This window comes from Lonchura striata, chromosome 21, assembly GCF_046129695.1.
Source record: "Lonchura striata isolate bLonStr1 chromosome 21, bLonStr1.mat, whole genome shotgun sequence".
NCBI classification, from domain to species: domain Eukaryota; kingdom Metazoa; phylum Chordata; class Aves; order Passeriformes; family Estrildidae; genus Lonchura; species Lonchura striata.
In genome coordinates this window covers 10289651-10308889 of record NC_134623.1, presented here as the reverse complement: position 1 = coordinate 10308889, position 19239 = coordinate 10289651, and the positions used below count along the sequence as shown (strand labels likewise).

General features: G+C 53.0%; 1 protein-coding gene across 1 annotated transcript; it reads left to right on the top strand.

Moving 5' to 3' along the window:
* Positions 1–4266: 4266 nt before the first annotated feature.
* On the top strand, positions 4267–15679 carry LOC144247283 (uncharacterized). The gene is given in 4 exon segments (XM_077787696.1): positions 4267–4416; positions 4466–4558; positions 14946–15015; positions 15018–15679. Coding segments are annotated over 4 exon segments (975 nt in total).
* Positions 15680–19239: the final 3560 nt, after the last annotated feature.

Here is a 19239-nt window from a genome sequence, read left to right as displayed (position 1 = left end):
GGGCTGCACTTCGTGGTGCCTCTGCTGGTTTGGGGTCAAGGCTGAGCTGTGTGATGAGTTCTTCCCACACCTGGGACACTCGTAGGGCCTGGGACATCACCAGGAGTGGGGTTGGGATGTGCCCTGGTGCCTGGGACATCACCAGGAGCGGGGCTGGGATGTGCTCTGGTGCCTGGGACATCACCAGGAACAGGGCTGGGATGTGCTCTGGTGCCTGGGACATCACCAGGAGCGGGGCTGGCTCTGATGCTCTCCAGTGCCTGGGACATGACAAGGGGCGGTGCTGGCTGGGGTTTGTTTGGTGCCTGTGCAATCCCAAGGGCAGTGTCACAGCAGGGCAGCTCTCATTGTCCCCAGCAGGTCACAGTGTCCAGGGCAGCCCGTGCCAGCGGTCACTGCGCACACGGGGCAGGCTGGGTTGGACAGGGGACGGGGCAGAAACGCTGCCCCGGGACTGGGGTCTCTCCCTGCCTCTGGGGCCCAGCCCCTGCTGGGAGCTCCTTGGGCAGGGCACGGGGCTGCTGCTGGGCCAGGGGGACAGGCCGTGCCCCTGTCCCCTGCTGCTGGGCCAGGGGGACAAGCCGTGCCACATGTCCCCTGCTGCTGGGCCAGGGGGACAAGCCGTGCCACATGTCCCCTGCTGCTGGGCCAGGGGGACAGGCCGTGCCCCCTGTCCCCTGCTGCTGGGCCGGGGGACAGGCTGTGCCCCCTGCCAGCTGCCCAGGCCCCTCTGATGCCTGTCCCTCGTCCCTGTGGCTCCTGTCCCCACCACTCCCCACCACCTTCACTTCCTCCTTCAAACCCACTCTACCCCTACACAGTGACCTCTGGAAAGAAAGAATGAATGAAGGAAAGGAAGAGTTGGCTGTTCACCCTGGCTGGATGTCAGGCACACACCAAAGGTGCTCTCTCACTCCCTTCCAGAGATGGACAGGAGGGAGAAAACAGAATGAAGTCTTCATGTGTTGAGCTAAGGACTGGGACAGATCACTCAGCAAATGCCATCATGGGCAAACCATTTTCAAAATTGGAGATAATAATGGAATTTTTACTATCTGGATCAGGGCAGGATAGTAAGAAGTAAAACCAAGCTTTAAAAACACCTTCTGCCCTTCCCTCCCTCCTTCCCATCTCTACCTCCCCCCACAGTGGGTGCAGGGAGACAGGGAATGGGGGCTCTGGTCAGTTCATCCCCTGTTGTTTCTCCTGCTGCTCGGGGGGAGGAGTCGTTCTCCTGCTGTGCCAGGGGTCCCTTCTGGAGACACTTCTCCATGAACTTCTCCACGGTGAGTTCATCCCACGGACAGCAGTTCTCCACAAGCTGCTGCAGCGTGGCTCGCTCCTCCATGGGCTCACAAGTCCTGGCAGGGCCCTGCTCCAGCGTGGGCTCCTCTCCAGGGGTTTGCAGGTCCCTGCCAGGTCCCTGCTCCAGCACAGGTTTCTCATGGAGTCGCAGCCTCCGCTCAGGCATCCCCCTGCTCCAGCACGGGCTCCTCTCCAGGGGTTTGCAGGTCCCTGCCAGGTCCCTGCTCCAGCACAGGTTTCTCATGGAGTCGCAGCCTCCGCTCAGGCATCCCCCTGCTCCAGCACGGGCTCCTCCAGGTGCTGCAGGTGCATCTCTGCCCTCCGTGCCCTCCACGGGCTGCAGGGCCCAGCTGCCTCCCCAGGGACTGACCAGGGAATCTCAGGGCAATCAGCTCCAGCAGCTGGAGCAGCTCCTGCCCCTCCTGCCCTGCCCTGCTCTGGGGGTGTGCAGAGCTGTTCCCCTCACACATCCTCACCCTGTTCCTCCCTGCTCACAGTCACAACTCCAGGATCACCCATTTCCTTAAATCTCTTATCCCAAAGGCGTTACCACCATTTCTAACAGGGCCAGCCTTGGCCAGCAGCCAGTCTGTCCTGGAGCCAGCTGGAATTGACTCTGTGGGACATGGAGGAACAGCTGCTCTCACAGAAGCTTCTCCTAGAGCTCCTCCCTTACCAAAACCTGGCCATGCAAACCTGGTATAAGTATGGTAGAGTTTTTATTACCGCTATTAATTCTTATTTCTATTACCTCTATTTTTGCTATTAATGGTACAGTTATTATTATTACTAGTATTTTTAGTCTTTTGGACTCTATATTAATAGTGGCTAGATTAGAACTGGAAACAAAGGTACTTCATTGCAAGTAGCAGTTAGAGTTTTGTCAGCCTCTTGCCCTGCCCTGTTCTGTGTCATTGCTGTGTCTGTGTGTGAAGCTGCTGCTGCCAGGCCTCCCTATTTCTCTGGTTTGAGAAATTCCATGGCATTGCTCACATGTCAGAAAGAGAAAGCTCATTCCATTCAAACACATGCCCTTAGCACTTTGAGTCCCATTGTTGGAAGCTTGTTTTCTAACATTGCTGACTTTCTCAGCTTCTGTTAATATTTGTGATTTTATAGCAAAATGTTCTTGGGTGTGATTGTGCAAGATTCTCTAATCAGCTTTCAGTTTGCTCTTGGGTTTCTTACCGGTGTGTCCGAGCTGAAGGCAGCATTTTGGGTGGGAGGCTTCAGTGGGAGCTGGGATTGCCTCGGCAGCAGCTGGTTTTGCAATGTGAGCAAAGCTGACAGAGATTCCGTGCGCTGAATATTCCGCCTGGTTGGAGCCGCAGTGCCCGGCTGGAGGGAGCCGCGCCGGGCGCTGCGGGTTGTGCCGGGCCGGGCAGCGGCCGCAGCCCCGGCAGGGCCCGGCCATGGACACGGTGCTTTTGCTGGGCAGGGATCGGCCCTGCGGTGCCGGGCGGGCGGTGCCGCTCCCGCCGGGAGCCTGCGGGAGCCGGGACAGCAAGAGAGCCTGGGCCGAGCATCAGCCCCGGGGCACGGCCCGGGAGGGGGCACAGCCCGGGGGTCCCGCAGAGCCTCCCTGCTCCAGAGCCGCGCCTGCCGCAGCGGGGCAGCTGCGGCACCTGCGGGGCACGGAGGAGCCGCAGGCGGCGTTCCGAGCGCTCCTTCAGGGCAGGATTTTGTCCCGCTGCGGGGAATTCCCGCGGGCCGGGCGGGCTGGGGCCGCTGCCGAGCGCCGCCGCCTTTCCCGGGAGCCGCCGGGCAGAGCTCTCTGCTCGGGGCTGGGAAAAACACCTTCACTCCCCTGGGAACATTTAAAAAGTTTAATACAGGACAAGAGGAGACAAGGGCCATAGAGCAAAGGGCCGGGTGCATCTCGGCACTGAGCCAAGAGCACACGGTTATCTCCGGAGATACCCCTTGAATACCTTTCCCCTTACACCAGCCGGTTGCATATTCATAGTCCCTTATGCATAGTAAACTTATTCCCAAGCTAGTTTACATATTCCAAGAACTGTTCAGCATGGCTCCTCCTCGGTTCCACCTTTTTAGGGCATGTGTATTCCTTGGTTGTGGTTTTGGTCCTTTTTTATCATCCTCTTCAGTTTTGGCCCCGGCCCACACTGCCTTCAGACGGTGAGTGCTGATGGTCGGCAGATCTGTACAGGTGTCCTCATCCTGTGCTCACTGGATGTTATCCCATCCAAGCAGGAATTTTAACACAAGCATGCTTCTCTCAGCTATGGCACTACTGTGTCTGAGCTTAATGAATGAACAGCAGAAATAAAAACTATATAACAAAGTTATTGTAACACCACACATATAAAATCCAATGGAATATTTGCAAAAAGCCAATATTATAATATGTATCTATAACAGGGCCAAGGGCCGGGTGCCCGCTCCGTGGCCCCGGGACAGCAGAATTTTGAGGTCCCGGTGCTGGCTGCCGGCAGAGCCCCGGCGCTGGGCCAGGGATGCGTGGGACCCTCCCGCAGAGGGGAGGGCTCTGCTGGGCAGCGGCGGCTGCAGCAGCGTTCACTGCGGGACCCAGCTCGCCGGCGGCGCCCCGGGAAGAGATGGGACCCGCTCGGAGGGGGTGGCGGGCGGCGGGCGGCGAGCTCAGCCTGGCGCTGGCCTTGGCTTGCAGGTGGCCATGAGCGAGTGTGCTGGGACCGCATCTCGGAGCGGGCGCGGCTGCTGAGTGAGCGGGGCCAGCGGGAGAAGCCGCGGGGGTGCCGGGTGGGGCTGAGGCGAGGTCCGGCAGGGCGGCAGCCGGAGCTGCGAGGGGAGAGAGTGCGGAGCGAGCGGGGCCCGCAGCGTCCCTGGCCGGGCAATGGGAGCGGGCTGGGGCCGGGCAGGGGTGCCCGAGGCGCGGCGCAGCATCGGCCCCGCTGAGGCATCGCGGTCCCCCCGCAACGCAGCGACGCCCTTGTGCCCCTGGAGCCGGCGCTGCCGTGGATGGCGTCGTGCCCTGGCTCCCGCAGCGTCGTGCAGCTCCTGGACTGGTTTGAGCTGCCCGACGGCTCCGCGCTGGCCACGGAGCGTCCGCAGCGCTGTCAGGACCTCTGGTACTCGCTGGCCGAGCGGGGGTTCCTGACGGAGCCCATGGCGCGGGGCTGTTCCGCCAGGAGCTGGAGGCCGTGCGGCGCTGCACCAGCTGCGGCTCCTGCACCGCGACATCAAGGCTGAGAAAGTCCTCATCAACCTGGTCACGGGCGAGGCGAAGCTCATCGACTTCGGGTGCGGCACGGTCCTCCAGGACACATTCTACACCAGGATGTCAGGTTGTTATGGGCAAATTCAACTGGGGAGACTAATTATAGACAAATAAATTAACAAGAATTTATTAAGCAAGTGGTATTAAGCAAAAGAACAGCGCTGGGCGACTGAGGAGGCTCTGCTCTGCCACGGCGCACCTTCCCCCTTTGACTTTTTTGTTTTTATAGTCCCTTTTTTTTTCCGGCTGACGTATTTTCTCTCAATGCACTCTGCGCCGGTGCAATTGGTTGCTTGGGGGACTTTTTTTCTGCCCTTGGTGGTCATAAGAATGAAGATTCCTCATCTTCCTTGCAGATTGTCCTTGGCCTAAAAGTTAACTTGTATATAATTAGTTACACAGTCTTTTATGCTAGTTGCATTCCCTATTCAGTTCAAATTCTTATCTCCTTTAACGCTCATTTTGATGAACAAAGACCTTTTTATTTATTACAATCCCCCCTTTTTCTCTTTACCAATTTGTTCATTAAAACGCTTTAACTCTTGGTAGCTTAAGACCAGGGTTTCATCTACTTCTAAGTCCCTGGGCAATGTTTCCTACCTATCTCTAATAAGCATTAGATGAGCTGCCTCTAGTCTTCCTTTTACAATGTCTATGATTTTATTAACAATGTAAGGTCTGAAAGTTAAATTTAGTAACAACAATATTACGGGACCAGCAATCCCCCTTATACAGAATTTCTCCTTGAGTGCCATACCCCAGAGTTTTGCACCCCTCAGGGTACCATGAGACCTTTAAACATTTACCTGGATGGGTGACTGCCCAGGCGGTTGCTATGGTTTCACAGCCCCAATACCCACACAGATATTCCCCAGGATAATGAAAATATCCCCTCCCAGGATTGGAACTAGGACACCAATAGGTAGCCTGGAGTTCAGGTTTACTCCATTCCCACATAGAGTCTGCCAAGTCTTTGTTAGTAACAAAAAACAATGGGAGCTACAGTGGTGGCATTATGCTTAACAACTTTCCCTTGGTCTGTTTTGGTCGGAGTCCAATTAAATGGCTGGTGTGCATAGTCCCCTTGACCAGGCCAGGTACAACATATAACTAATATGCACAGAATTTGCCAGCAAGGGTGAAGTCCAGACTGCCCCAGGATCTGATTATCATTATCTCCTGATTCCCAGTGTTTGTTTTGACATGTTATTGCTGGGCTCACCTTTACCCTGCAGCACTGGAAGGGTTAGTATCCCCCCGGGGCCTTCAGATGGTTCCGTGAGCCCAGCCGGGCTCAGTAGCCAATTCTAATTTTGGCCATGGTTCGTGAACATGAAGTCCAGTTCTTTTCCATAGGAATGAAGGAACAAAGCCCCAATGTTTTAGGGGTAGATGAGAGGTGACCACCAGAGGATGAGGCCAGCTAAAGCTGCCAGATTTTATTCTGAGAGATGCCCTTGAATATAGGGCATGTTTTAGGCAGAATGTCAGTATTGGCTAAGGGCATCTGAAAAGATTGAGAGTTCTTTTCCATAGCAAGGAATGCGCAGATCCCCAGTGCTCCAGGAGCTGATGAGAAGCAGCCCTTGACATCCCAACATCAGCCAGACATGTCAGGTGGCCCCCAGCAGGCCAAGCCAGCCAGACCTGTTCCATGTTTCCCTCGCTTCCATGGGGCCCCACAGTTTTCCAATGGTCCCTTGCTTCCAGGAGGCCCTGAGGTGTCACAATGCCCCCCCTGGGGACACAAGCCCCTGAAGGGTCGGAATGGTCTCCATGGTTCCATCAGGCCCCACAGAGTCATAATGGTCTCTGGGTCCATGAAGCCCCGCGGTGTCACCATGGCCCCTTGGTTCCATGGGCTCCAGTGGTGCCACAATGATCCCCTTGGTTCCATGAGGTGCCCACAGTGTCACAGTGATCTCCATGGGAAGGAAAGAACCAAGCCCCAGTGTGGCAGGGGCAGCCACCAGAGGCCAAGGCCAGCCAGGCTTGACAGTACTGGCAGATTTTGTCTGGGAGGAACTCTTGGATATAGGGAATTTCAGACATGGAATCCCAATTTCATTCATGGACACCCAGAGGAGAAACACAATTCTTTTCCACAGGAAGGAAAGCACAGAACCTCGGTGTTTCAGGGGCAGATGAAAGGCAGCCACCAGCAGCCTAAGCCAGCCAGACCTCTCTCTCCCGGTAGCTTTTGTCTGATGGCAACCCTTGGATATAGGGAATCTGGGAGGTGGAACCCCAACTTCAGCCATTTCTGCAAAGACAAGAAGGATGGTTCTTTTCCACAGGAAGGAAAGCACAGAGCCACAGTGTTTCAAAGGCAGAAGAGGAGAGAGTTGGCTCCTGGGGGGCCAAGCCAGCCAGAGCTGTTTGTCCTGGCAGCTTTTGTTATAGAGGAATTCTTGGATACATGGAATTTGGGAGGAGGAATCTCAATTTTGACCATGGTCACCTTGAGAAGGACAACTATTTACATTGGACAGAAAGCGCCAAGCCCCAGTGTTTCAAAAGCACATGAGATGCATCTCTCAAGAGGCCAAGGGCAGCCAGACCTGTCTGTCCTGGCTGATTACACTTGCAAGCAATTAGTGGATTTATGGAGTTTCGGAGGTGGAATCCCAGTTTTGGCCATGAGTGCCTGGTCAAGATGGAAGGTTTTTTCCTATAAGAAAAGCGTGAAATCCAAGTGTTCTGAAAGAAGATGAGAGGTGGCCACCCTTAGGCCAAGCCAGCCAGAGCTGTTTCGCCTGGCACCTTTCGTCTAGGGGCTATCCTTGGACAGAGGGCATTTTGGAGGTGGAATCTCAATTTTGGCTGTGGGTGCCTGGACAGGAAGATGAGTTCTTTCCATTAGGAAGGAAAGCACACAGCCCCAGTGTTTCAGAGGCACATGAGTGCCAGTCCTCAGGAAGCCAAGGCCATCCATACTTGTCAGTCCTGGCATCATTTTTCTGGGAACTATCACTGGATATAAGGAATTCTGGAGGCAGATGCCCAATTTTGGCTTTGGCTCCTGGTCAAAATGGATGATTTTTCCCATAAGAAAGAAAAGCACATGGTCCCAATGTTTCAAAGGCAGATGAGAGGTGGCCCCTGGGTGGCCAAGGCAGCCAGACCTGTCTCAGACCTGGCAGATTTCATCTGGGAACAATCTTGGCATATAAGGAAATTTGGAGGAATCCAAATTTTGGCCATAGGTCCCTGAAGGAAAAGGACAGTTCTCTCCCATAGGAAGGAAAGCTCAGAGTCCCAGTGCTTCAGAGGCAGATGAGAAGCAGCCCTCGACATGCCAAGGTCAGCCGGACCTGTTAGGTGGTCCCCAGGAGGCCCAGCCAGCAAGACCTGCTCCATGTTCCCTTGGTTCTGTGGGACCCCACAGTGTCACAATGGCCCCGTGCTTCCATGAGGCCTTGCAGTGTCACAATGGATTCGTGGTTCCACAGAGCCCTGATGTGTCACAATGGCCCCTTGGCTCCGTGTGCCCTCGCTGTGTCACAACGGCTCCTCTGTGACACTGCGGCTGCACAAGCTCACCATGGACCCTTGGTTCTTTTGGGGTCACTGAGTTCCACAATGGTCTCCTTGATTCCATGAGGCAGCAGTGTCACCATGGCCCCTTGGTTCCATGAGGTTCCCCAGTGTCCCCGTGGTCGCTGTCAGAGGCTGGATGAGATACATGTCCCGAGACACTTTGGGATGCTTGGAATGCCCGTGTGGGGCCAGGGGCGGGTCAGGCCTTGGTTTGTGGTGGGACAGAGCCCCGCCCCCAGCCTGGCCTGGCTGAGCTGTCAATCACACAGCAGGGATGGTGCTGATTGGCTGAGCTGTCAACCAATCACACACCAGCAGCTGGTGCCTACCCTGGCTCTGATTGGTCAATCACCTGGCAGTCCCACCCCAGGGGCGGGCCCATGGAGGCCCAGGGGGATAAAAGCCGGAGCACGAGGCCAGCCCCTGGTCTGGATCTTGCCTTCTCCTGGGGTTTCTCTGTTAGCGATGCTGGAACCTGAGCAGTTGGTGCCTGTGTGCGTCTTTCTATAGATCTCCTGCCTTTCTGCTGTTCTCTATTTCTTCTCCTTCTAATCCTGCTTACCTGGAACATTTTTTGGTAATGTAACATCTTGGGGGTTAAAGGTTTTTAGGTAAAGTGGGCAAAGTTAATGAAGTTAATGCTATGATAAGAGTTTTATGTTGAAGTGGATGTTGTATGAAACCCTTTGCTCAAGCTCCTTGATTGTCTATGTTTTGCCAGTAAAAATTTGTGTCATTTTGACCTCTTAGCTCTGTTGGTTGGAGCATGGTGCCGGTATCACCCAGGTTGTGGGTTTAATCCCAGTTTGGGTCATTCACTTAAGAGCTGAACTTGATGATCCTTGTGGGTCCCGTCCTACCAAAATATTCTTTGCATCTGGCCATGATGAGAATATCTGGCTGGTGTTTCTCTTGTGCAACAAAATCAAGTAAAGGAACCTTTGGTGACCCCAAAGTGTTCTGGGGTGTTACAGCCCTGCAGACTCATAATGGCCTCTTTTTTCCATGGGGCCCCACAGTGTCACACTGGCCCCTTGGTTCCATGAGGATCTGCAGGGTCACACAGGTTTGTGACATTTGTCCTTGCTGCCCCTCACATCCCCCTGCCCCACAAACAGCCCCAAGCTACCCGTGAGGGACAGGCCCTGCTGTGCCAGGCTGGGCTCAGGGCTTGGCCTTTCTGCTTCCCCCAGCCAGCCCAGGCCTTGCTCAGCATTGCAGTTCCCTGCTCTGAGTCTTGGGCTCCCTGCAATCCTGGCCTCAAGGATCTGCTCTCACCAGTCCCTGGGGAGCCTTTGGCAGTCCCTGTCCTCAGTGGGGCCCTGTGATGCTCCAAGGGACTTGGACTTTTGCTCCTGACTCCTTGAGCAGCTTCTTCAGCCTTCTCTCAGTGCCTGAGTCTCCTGGACTCAGCTGAAGATCCATTGTAGGGCTCATTAAAGTACACAAAACCATCATTGGGGCAGGCTTCCTCTTCCTGCAATTCTCTACAAGTTTTCAGGCCCTGTACAGCAGATTGGAGTCAGTTTAAAGATCCTTTAAGAAGAGAGTTTTAATAAAACATTAATTATTTATTTTAACAGAGCATTTTTTATTTCCCAGTTTGGAGAAGAGCTGATAGAAGCATTCCCCAGGTGATTTTGACACTGAAGTTCTCCTGAGGAGGTCTGGGCATGTAGAAGTATCAGCCCTGTGAGAGCAGACCCTGTTTGGACAAGCTGCTCCTCACCCCCAGCCTCACCATGTCTGACATCGCCCACCTGGCACTGACATCCCTGTGCCCTGCAGCAGAACCTTGTCCCTGAGCTCTGCAGCTCCACGTCCCAGCCCATTGCACCGTGTCCCACCTGCTCTCCTCAGGGCTCTGCCTGCACACAGGCCCAGGAGAAGTTTTCCTCGTGGGAAGGAAAGAATGGAAAAGCCTGAGAAGGTTTCCTGAACAACAAACCCTGTTGTAGTGCGGCAATGCGCTCCCCTCGCCGCGATTCCCCGAGCGGTGCCGGGCTGGGCGGTGAGAGGGAAGAGAACGGGCGGCCACTCCCCCTGCAAAGCTCTGCAGTCCCAGTCGGTGATGCGGGAACAGATGGAGGAGACACAGGACTTGGGGGTGAACAGGATGGTTTTATTCAGTGAGCCCCAAGACCCCCTCGGGAGCGGGAGCAGAGGTTTTATACAAGAATTCAGGGAGACGGGTGTAGGAACAGCAACCAATGAGGGAACAGCAGGGGAGGAGTTTAGGGCAGAACTAACATATCACAAACCTATCAGGGGGAGCAGGGAAGTGAAATAACACAAAATAAGCAATAGGGTTTTGAGTCTCACTAAACAGACAGGGAATGCTCTGGAAGCAGAGGAGGGGGCTAGGATGAATGACAGGGAAGTTTCCAGGGAAAGGGGCAGGAAAAGGGAGGATTGACAACTTGGAGATGAGGGGGTTAGGGGAGAGCTAGGGAAGACTGACAACTGGGGAGAGGCGGAGATTAGGGATTGGCGGGGGGGGGGAACAGATACTGAACAAAAATCAAATTAAAGACACACCACCGCAAAACCCCACTCAGGAGCCACCTGCTCAGTACAGGCTGCCTGGAATTGTGTCACCTTTCTACAAGGGACAGTGTGGCCAGAAATGATCTCTGGAAGCAGAATTCTCTGAGTCTCCCAGCTAAATTGTCTGTCCCTGTCCTTCCCCTGGATCTCTGTTGCAGATGGAAGCTGCTGCTGCCATCCTCACCTTTAACCTCTTTCTAGAATGCAGGCAGATATTCCCAGCTGTGTTAAGCAGGATTTGCTCAATGTTTCTATAAATCTTTTGTGTCCCCCATGGAACGAAGGGGACATTTTGGCACTGAGGGGGTGACATGGAAGCAAGGAGTCAGTAGTGACCCTGGAGTCCCATGGAACCAAGGGGCCATGGTGACACAGCAGGGCCATGTGGATCCAGTGGCCCATTGTGACACTGTGGATCCAAGGAGACCATGGAGACAACCCCAGAACCTCATGGAACCAAGGAGTCCATGGTGACCCAGTGGGGCTGCATGGAGCCAATGGTCCATGGTGACACTGCCCATCCAAGGAGGCCATTTGGACACTGCAAAAGCTCATGGGGCGAGGTGGCCATTGTGACACTGAAGAACTTCATGACACCAAATATCCATGGGGACACAGCAGGGCATCATGGAACCCAGAAACTGCTGATGGCAGTGCAGAAACTCCTGGAACCAGGGGCTGTTGTGGCACTGCAGAACCAACACAGCTGCTGCACCTTGTCCCCTGCCCTGCAGAGCTCCTTGGGAGGCACGGCAGGAGCAGCACCCTGGGAGCCTCGGGAATGCCCCTCTGGGATCCATGGCACATGCTCTCAGGGTCCAGTTCCCAGCCAGAAAAAGATGTTCCTGCCCTTGAAGGCAAAGCTCTTAAGAAGGGGCCAAAAGCCAAGTGGAGCAAGATCCTACAGGGACATTTCACTGACAGCCTTCCTAACTTCACCCATGGTTGTTGTAGCTCATGGATTGGGAATTAAATCAGGGCAGGGTCTTTGGTCGGAGCTGCCCTGGGTCAAAGGAGGCACTGAGAGAGAAACAGAGCAGGTGAAGGAAAGCAGGAGAGAAAGGAGGTGTTTTCGTTTGGAAAGACAGGTGTCTTCTAAAGAAGTCAGGAGTCTCCCCTGAAATTTAAAAATGTAGACTCTTTCTGAATTGTTATAAATTTGAAATAAAGGGGGCTCTCAGGTAAAAATATGGAAGCAGGAATAACAGTTTTTTATTAGGGAAGAAAATAAAAAGATAAAATAAACAATGCAGTGAACTAAAACAACACTGACAGAGTCAGAATACAACCTGACACCCTGTTGGACAGGGTGTCAGCCACAGTCCAATTGGAATTGTGGCTGCAGTCTTCCAGGAGTGTCAGGTGTGGTTCTGTTGGAGAAGTGATCCTGTAGGAATGGGAGTCCTCTTCTGAAGAGGAAGCTGTTCCTCTGAGAAATTCAGCACAGAGAAAGCTGTGTAGGTGGGCCAGATTCTCAAGACTAGATGCAGGTAGGAATTCTTGGCTCCTCCCTCCGGGTGGAGCATCTCACAATGGGATGTTACAGTTCTTCTCAGTCATGCAGTGACATTCAATAGCCCATTATCAGCAGATGTCTCCCCTGAGGGAGGATTGATTGTGGAAGAGACAAGGAAAAACTGCCCACTTAACACAGGACAACTGCCATACAGATGGCAAATAGAACACATCTTGCTTTTCAGTCTTGGACAGGAGGTCACAAATAAAATCAGCTGAGAAGGCAGCACTCTGAAAATCAAATCAGAACTGACAGAAAATGAATGGGACAGAAATCAGTAATTCTGAAAGTTTTATTTATTATAAAAATAAATCGCACCCACCCGTCCCCACACAATCCTGATCCCACACCCTCAAATTTGGATCTCACTTCTCCCGATCACCTTCCAACCCCATCTCATCCTGGAGGCTGAGGAATTCAGTATTTTTGGCATGGGAGTGAGGTGGGAACCAGCCATTTTGAGATGGGATTGAGTCATTTTGGGGTAAGATTGAGGGGTTTTGAGTGGGATTGAGTAATTTTGAGGTGACAGATAAATCCACCTTGGATTTTGGAGTGCAAAGATATGGAGAATACTACCAGATATCCCCCAAGAACCCACAAATCCTCCAGAACATGTTCCCAAACAGTAAATTCCACCTCAAATACCTCTAAAATGGTGGGACTTCTGACATCTCTGATCAATACTCTTTTTAGTAATTTTTCAGGTGTTTTTAAGTGATAAAGACAAATCAGAAGAAAATTAGGTCCAAACCAAAACTAGAGACCCCTTGAGCATCCCCTGGGCACTGGACAAAACAAACTCAGCAGAAATCAAATTTAACCCTCCATAAAATGCCTTGAGGAAGATTTGCTCTTCCCACACGTTACTTGTAATGGAAATGCAAACAAATCCCAAACATTAATAAACCAACCACAGAAGCAATTTTGTGGCAATTCCAAATTTCATCAGTTTCTGCACAGCTCGCAGGTTCCAAAAAAAGAAATATGGAAATTTGACCCAATACAGATTATTAAAAGGAAGGGAACGGTCTGTGTAGCTAACACAAAGGTGACAGGGACCAAGAAAATAATGATTCTCCCCCCAAGCATGTGAATTCAGAAGTTATTTGGGAATAACTTGAGCTGGGCTTCTTGTAGGACTTTAGTAGCCTTGTGTTTCTCACCTTGGGGTGAACGATCCTTGTCAGTCTCGCTGGTATAATTTGGTCCCTTTCCTCCAGTGATTTTAACAGACTTTTCAAAGACGGAAAGGTCTTTGATATTTTCTTTACCCTGGCCACCCACAACTTCCACTTTCCTCATAAGTTCTCCCAAAAGTCGCTCAGAGGAAGCTGCATCCAAGTTTCCAAGAGTTCCTCCGGAAAGAGGCAGAACCTCCGCAAGGAGGAAACCAGGCTGTTGTCAAAGGAACTTGGGGTCAGACAACAGTGCCCTGAACTCACTGTGCAAAATAATATTGCAGTCTGGTTAATAAAATTGTTAGAGAGATGCCCCTGCCCCAATTAAGGTGCTCACAAGACCAAATCCAAAGTGGATTTTATTGAACTGTAAATGTGAGGTAGAGAGAGACATGGAAAGAAAAAGAAAAGGGGGGAGAGCAAGGGAGTGACAAGGACAGAGATCTCCCCTGGGGCAGGGCAAGTGTGACATTGTCCCCTGTGTGCGTGGCCTTCCCAGGGTGGGGGTTTTACACCTGAGCCAGTTTGGGTAAGGGGGGTGGTGTTCACCCCCCACCCCGAGCAGGGATTGCCTCACTGTTTCAGGTTTCAGTGTCAGATGTAACCAAAAGTGTTTTCAGTCCCCATCTCCAAAAACTGTTATCAACAGGTGGGGCAGTGTTCTTTATCTCTTCCATGGCTCAGCCCTGATAACGCCCTCCAGGGGCCATCTTCTGTTAATGGGCCATTGAGTGTCACTGCAGCACTGATAAAATTACATCATCCCATTGTGGGATGCTCCGCCCAGGGGGAGGAACCAAGCATTCCTACCTGGATATAATCTCACCCTTGCAACACCACAACCACCTTGCCTACTAGATTCCCAGAGGACAAGAGCTGCAAAACCACCATTGGACCTTCAGAGGAAGACCAGACCCTTCTACAGGATCACTGCTTTGACAGAATCACGTTCATCACTCCAGCTGGACTGCAGTCACCATCTCATCAGACTGCTACCACCACCCTGACCAACGGGGTGTCAGGTTATATCCTGACTCTGTGAGTTTAAACCAGTGTTTCTGTATCATTGCCGTGATCTTAATTTTCTTATTCAATTGTCATTCTGGCTTAGACTCTCCCCCTGGTTTGCTTTGAAGCCAGTACAAAACTCACTGTGCTCATCCCTTGATTTCCTTCCAAAACAGAATTTCCCATACCCAGACTTTCCTGGATGGAGGAGGAGTCTGCAAGGAAGAGGAAGATGCCCTGGGACCCCCAGGCAGGTGAGGAGGAAGTCAGTGCCCCTTTCCCCCTCTCTCCTGCTCCATCTCCCTGCCCAGCCTGGCCCCCAGCTGCAGGACAGCCCCACTGCTGGTGCCCTCCTGCCGGGGACGCACTGGGGGGATCTCCTTGCCCTTCCCTCTGGCACGGAGGCAAATCCTACCTACTCCTTGTCCTTCCTCCCCCAGATCAGGAGCTGAGGATGGAGACCAGGAAAGACAAATCCCTGCAGCAGAACCTCATGGAAGAGGCCATTTTGAGCAACTCCACAGCGCAGGAATCCAACAGGGAGGAAAATCCCTGGAGATCTCACAGGAGGAGGGGCTGCAAGCCCAGCCCAGGATGCTCTGAGGAGGAAAGACCCACCCTGGGCCAGGAAGGTGGGCAGAGCTTCAGCCAGAGCTCGGAGCTGGTGGTCCCTGAGAAGCTTCCTGATGGGGAGAAGCCCTAAAGTGCTCGGAGTGTGGGAACAGCTTCAGGGAGAGCAACAGTCTGAAACGCCACCTGATGATCCACACCGGGGAATGGGCCTACGAGTGTGGGGAGTGTGGGAAGGGACTCAGCTGCAACTCCACCCTTGTCAGCCACTTACACATCCACACTGGGGAATGGCCCTACGAGTGTGGGGAATGTGGGAAGGGTTTCAGACAGAGCTCCGACCTCATCATCCACCAACGCATCCACACTGGGGAGAGGCCCTACGAGTGTCCTGAGTGTCAGAAGAGGTTTCACACCAGCTCTGGTCTCCTCAGACACCAGCGGATTCACACGGATGAGAGGCCCTGCCGCTGCCCTGACTGCAGGAAGGGCTTCAAGCGCAACTCCACCCTCGTCACACACCAGCGCATCCACACTGGGGAGAGGCCCTATGAGTGCCCCACATGTGGGAAGGGGTTTCACAGCAGCTCAGATCTCCTCCGGCATGAGCGGAGTCACTCCGAGGAGAGGCATTTCCTCTGCCCCGACTGCGGCAAGGGCTTCAAGCAAAAGTCCAATCTTGTCAGCCACCAACACATCCACACTGGGGAGAGGCCCTACTTGTGTCCCCAGTGTGGGAAGAGCTTCACCTGGAGCTCTGACTTGACCAAACACCAACGGAGTCACCAGTAAGGGAAATCCTGAAAGTTCCCCAGCTGCAGGAAGAGCTTTGTGCGCTGCTCCAGCTTCATCCCCCATTGGAGGACCATGTTGGGAAGAGCCTTGGTGATCCATGTTCCCTGTGATCCATGCTGAGAAGACACCTGTTCCTTTTCCTGCCCCTACCAATGGCCTGATATTGGATTGAAGGACATGAGGGTCTGTCCATGGCCCTGTCACTACATTCACTCCCACCTCAGGTCATTTCCAGGGGCAGGAAAAGGACTCTTTCTCTCTCCCTGAGGAGACGGGTGTTCTTTCCATGCAGGAGGAAACACGTGGCCAGGAAGATACAATTGATGGTGATGTAGTTTTCCCTGTAACTAGTTTTTCTTATCCCTTCTGTTGTCAATATTTTTTCTGTTTCTCTTTGTTCCTTATCTTGTTGCTGTTCCCAGTAAATTGTTCTTATCCTAGCTAGGGATCTTTCCCTTTTTTCCTTCAATGGAAGGTGGGAGGGCAATGAGTGCCAGCGGGGTTTTAGCGGGAGCAGGCAATTGGGGAATCCCATTCCTGAACCCCAGCCCCTGGAAATGGAGCATCCCAGCTGGTGCCAGCCCTGGTGGCCATGGCAGCAGCCTTGGGAGCGGGTCCCTGGCTGGGGCTGAGGGAACCTCTTCACTCTGGTGCCCAGGGACAGGAGTGGAGGGAGCGGCTGCAGCTGAGTTGGGGCAGGCTTAGGTTGGATCTCAGGAAAAGGTTTTTGCCCAGAGGCTGCTGGGGCACTGCCCAGGCTCCCCAGGGAAGGGTCACAGCTCCAGGGCTCTCTGAGCTCCAGCAGCGTTTGGACAGCGCTGCCAGGCCCAGGCTGGCAGTGTTGGGGTGTCCTGTGCAGGGCCAGCAGTTGGACTCGAGGATCCTGATGGGTCCCTCCCAGCTCAGCCAATTCTGTGGTTCTGGGATCCCATGAGCCTGGGGATGGGAGTGCCAATGGTTGCCATGGCAACGGGCTCCAGGCCTGAGCTGGTGTCCATGGCAACCACCCCTGGCATGGGGTCTCCATGGAGCTGCCCAGGGCCTGACCATAGCAACAGGGGCTAGGGATGGTTGCCATGGAAACTGACCATAGGAACTGGGACTGGGGATGGTTGCCATGGAAACTGTCCATAGCAACAGGGTTTCCTGGTGATGGTTGCCTCCTTAGGATGAGATTTGTCACTGGACCTCAGATGGGTTCCATGGGGACTTTCCAAGAGTCTCCAGGCTGTTCAAGAGCTGGAATGTCACACACAGAGCCAGGGGCTCCATGAAGCCTTCCTAAGGGTTTCTGGGGATGGCAAAGAGCCGTGTGGTCAGAGGCAGTCACAGCCATTCCATGGTGACATCCCAGGGCACCTTGGGCTGCAGAGGCACTGATCTGTCACAGGCACTCACGGGGGCTCCACAGTGACATCCCAGGGGTCCCCAGGCTGCCAAAGAGCTGGGATGTCATAGGTACTCACAGGGGTTCCTGTCATGGGCAGAGAGGGAGCTTCAGGCAAAAGCTTTATTTCTTTATTGGAGAAACTCCTGCTGAGTCATGAGATGGAGACACCCAGCAGCCACCATGAGTAATAAAAGCCCTGCAGAGCCTCCAGACTTCTAAAATTCCTTTTAAGAGAGGAGACTGGGAGTGACTGGATCCAATCCCGGCCCCAGAATTTGTCAAAGGTTTATGTATAAATGATTGGACAGGTAGAATTGAACAATTTGTCAATGCAATTTTTCATACAGGATTAATGATGTAATACCAGATATATTTATATAAATACAATCTGATAATGATTAGACAATAAGCTCTTAACCAGAGTTATTTAGTCCACAGTCCAGAATCTATAACAATTATAGGATATTCTGCTCTAGGAAGCAATTTTGAAGTCAGCAGGGCCTTGCTGGAGTGGTTTGAGCCCATTGCAGGCAGAGCCTCCTGCTCCAGCAGGAACTGCCTTTCCTGTGCCAGGAGCAGGGCAGGTCCCGCTGCAGGAACAGCCCCAGGCCAGCCCCAGCACAGGGAAGGCCTCGGGCACAAGGGCAGAGTGCCGTGCTGGGAGCTGTGCCAGGGACAGCCCGAGGCACCAAAGGCACCTTGGCAGCAGCAGCTGCTTGCAGGACATGGCCAGAAGCCTCCCTTGCAACCCGGCCTGGTGGCCAGCACTACAGAGCTGCTGCCTCAGGGCTCATTTCTGGCTGGGCTCTGAAAAGCCACTTCTGCTCCAGGAGCCTGACGGGGAAGCCATTGGCCCAGCACCTTGGGGACAAGATATTATCAACAAAACTCTTCATGCCAGCAGAGACAAGGCAGGGGCAGAGGAAAGGGGAGAGCCAGGCCCAGGGGACAGGGCTGCCATGGTGATGGCTGTGAGGTCACTGCCCTGCAGCAGCCTGGCTGCCCTCAGCAGACATTCTGGTCAGAAGTGTTGTGAGGGTACCCAGCACATCTGAGATCCCACACAACAGGAATTCCATTCTTGGGGAGGGGAGGGGATTTCACTGGGTCAGGTTGCACACACTCCCTGATTTTTGAGCATTCCTGGGATGGAAAATCCACTTCTCTGGAAAAAACATTTGCCATTTTGTGACACTCTCATCACTGTAAAATATTTCCTCCTTCTAACAAATTTAAATCCACTCTCATTCACTTTAGAAATATTGACCACTGCTAGACTTGGGAGAAAATAATTTTGATAACTATTTTTCCATTTTCAAAGATCTTGGGGAGGACCCAAATATCTCCCAAGATGGGGTTTGAAGGCTGCATCACATAACGAGCAGGTAGAGGCTGCAGGCTCTGGGCTCAGTTGTGTGCAGACTGAGGACAGAACAGGAGTAGCCTCGGAGGGATTGAAGGGTGGTTCCACAAATGCTGGAGTTTCATTTCATTGTATAAAACAGCCAGAGAAAGAAATAATGGCACCAAAGGTGTAGAGTGCCCGTGCCCAATGAGGTAGGAATTCTACCCAGACACAGCATCCGGTGAGAGCGTGACTTAAAGAAGATTCCACCCCTCCATGCCGTGGGGTGTGCCTCTGAAAGCCTGGGAAAAGACACTCCACCCTATCTGATCAAATGAGGAAAGGCCCCAGAATATTCTTTTTCTGTACCCTTATTGGTTTCAATTGTGCTGCAATGTCACCACTGTAGTTTTTTCCATTGATTGTCCTCCTCGATCCACCCCTTTGCAGTCTCCTGCTCCTCTTAATATTGGACCTTGATCCTAAACTCCACCCCTACCCTGTAATAGAAAATCTTGACCCTACCACCTTGTTTCTTGTGTTGGTCCGTGGGAAAATGAAGAATCCTCGTTTTTTTAAACCAAGACCTGTCCTGTTGCCTTCCTTACGCTGTTGGTTATTGGTGTCTGCCTGATGTCTGAGACTCTGGGTCCTGGGGCAGTTGTTGTGCCCTTTGCTGTGGCGGAACACAACAGTGCTTTCCTCCATATGGAAAAGAACCATCCTTATCTATGCAGAAATGGCTGAAATTTGGCTTCCACCTCCCAAATTCCCTACATCCAAGGGTTACTTTCAGACAAAAGCTACCAGGAAAGAGAGGTC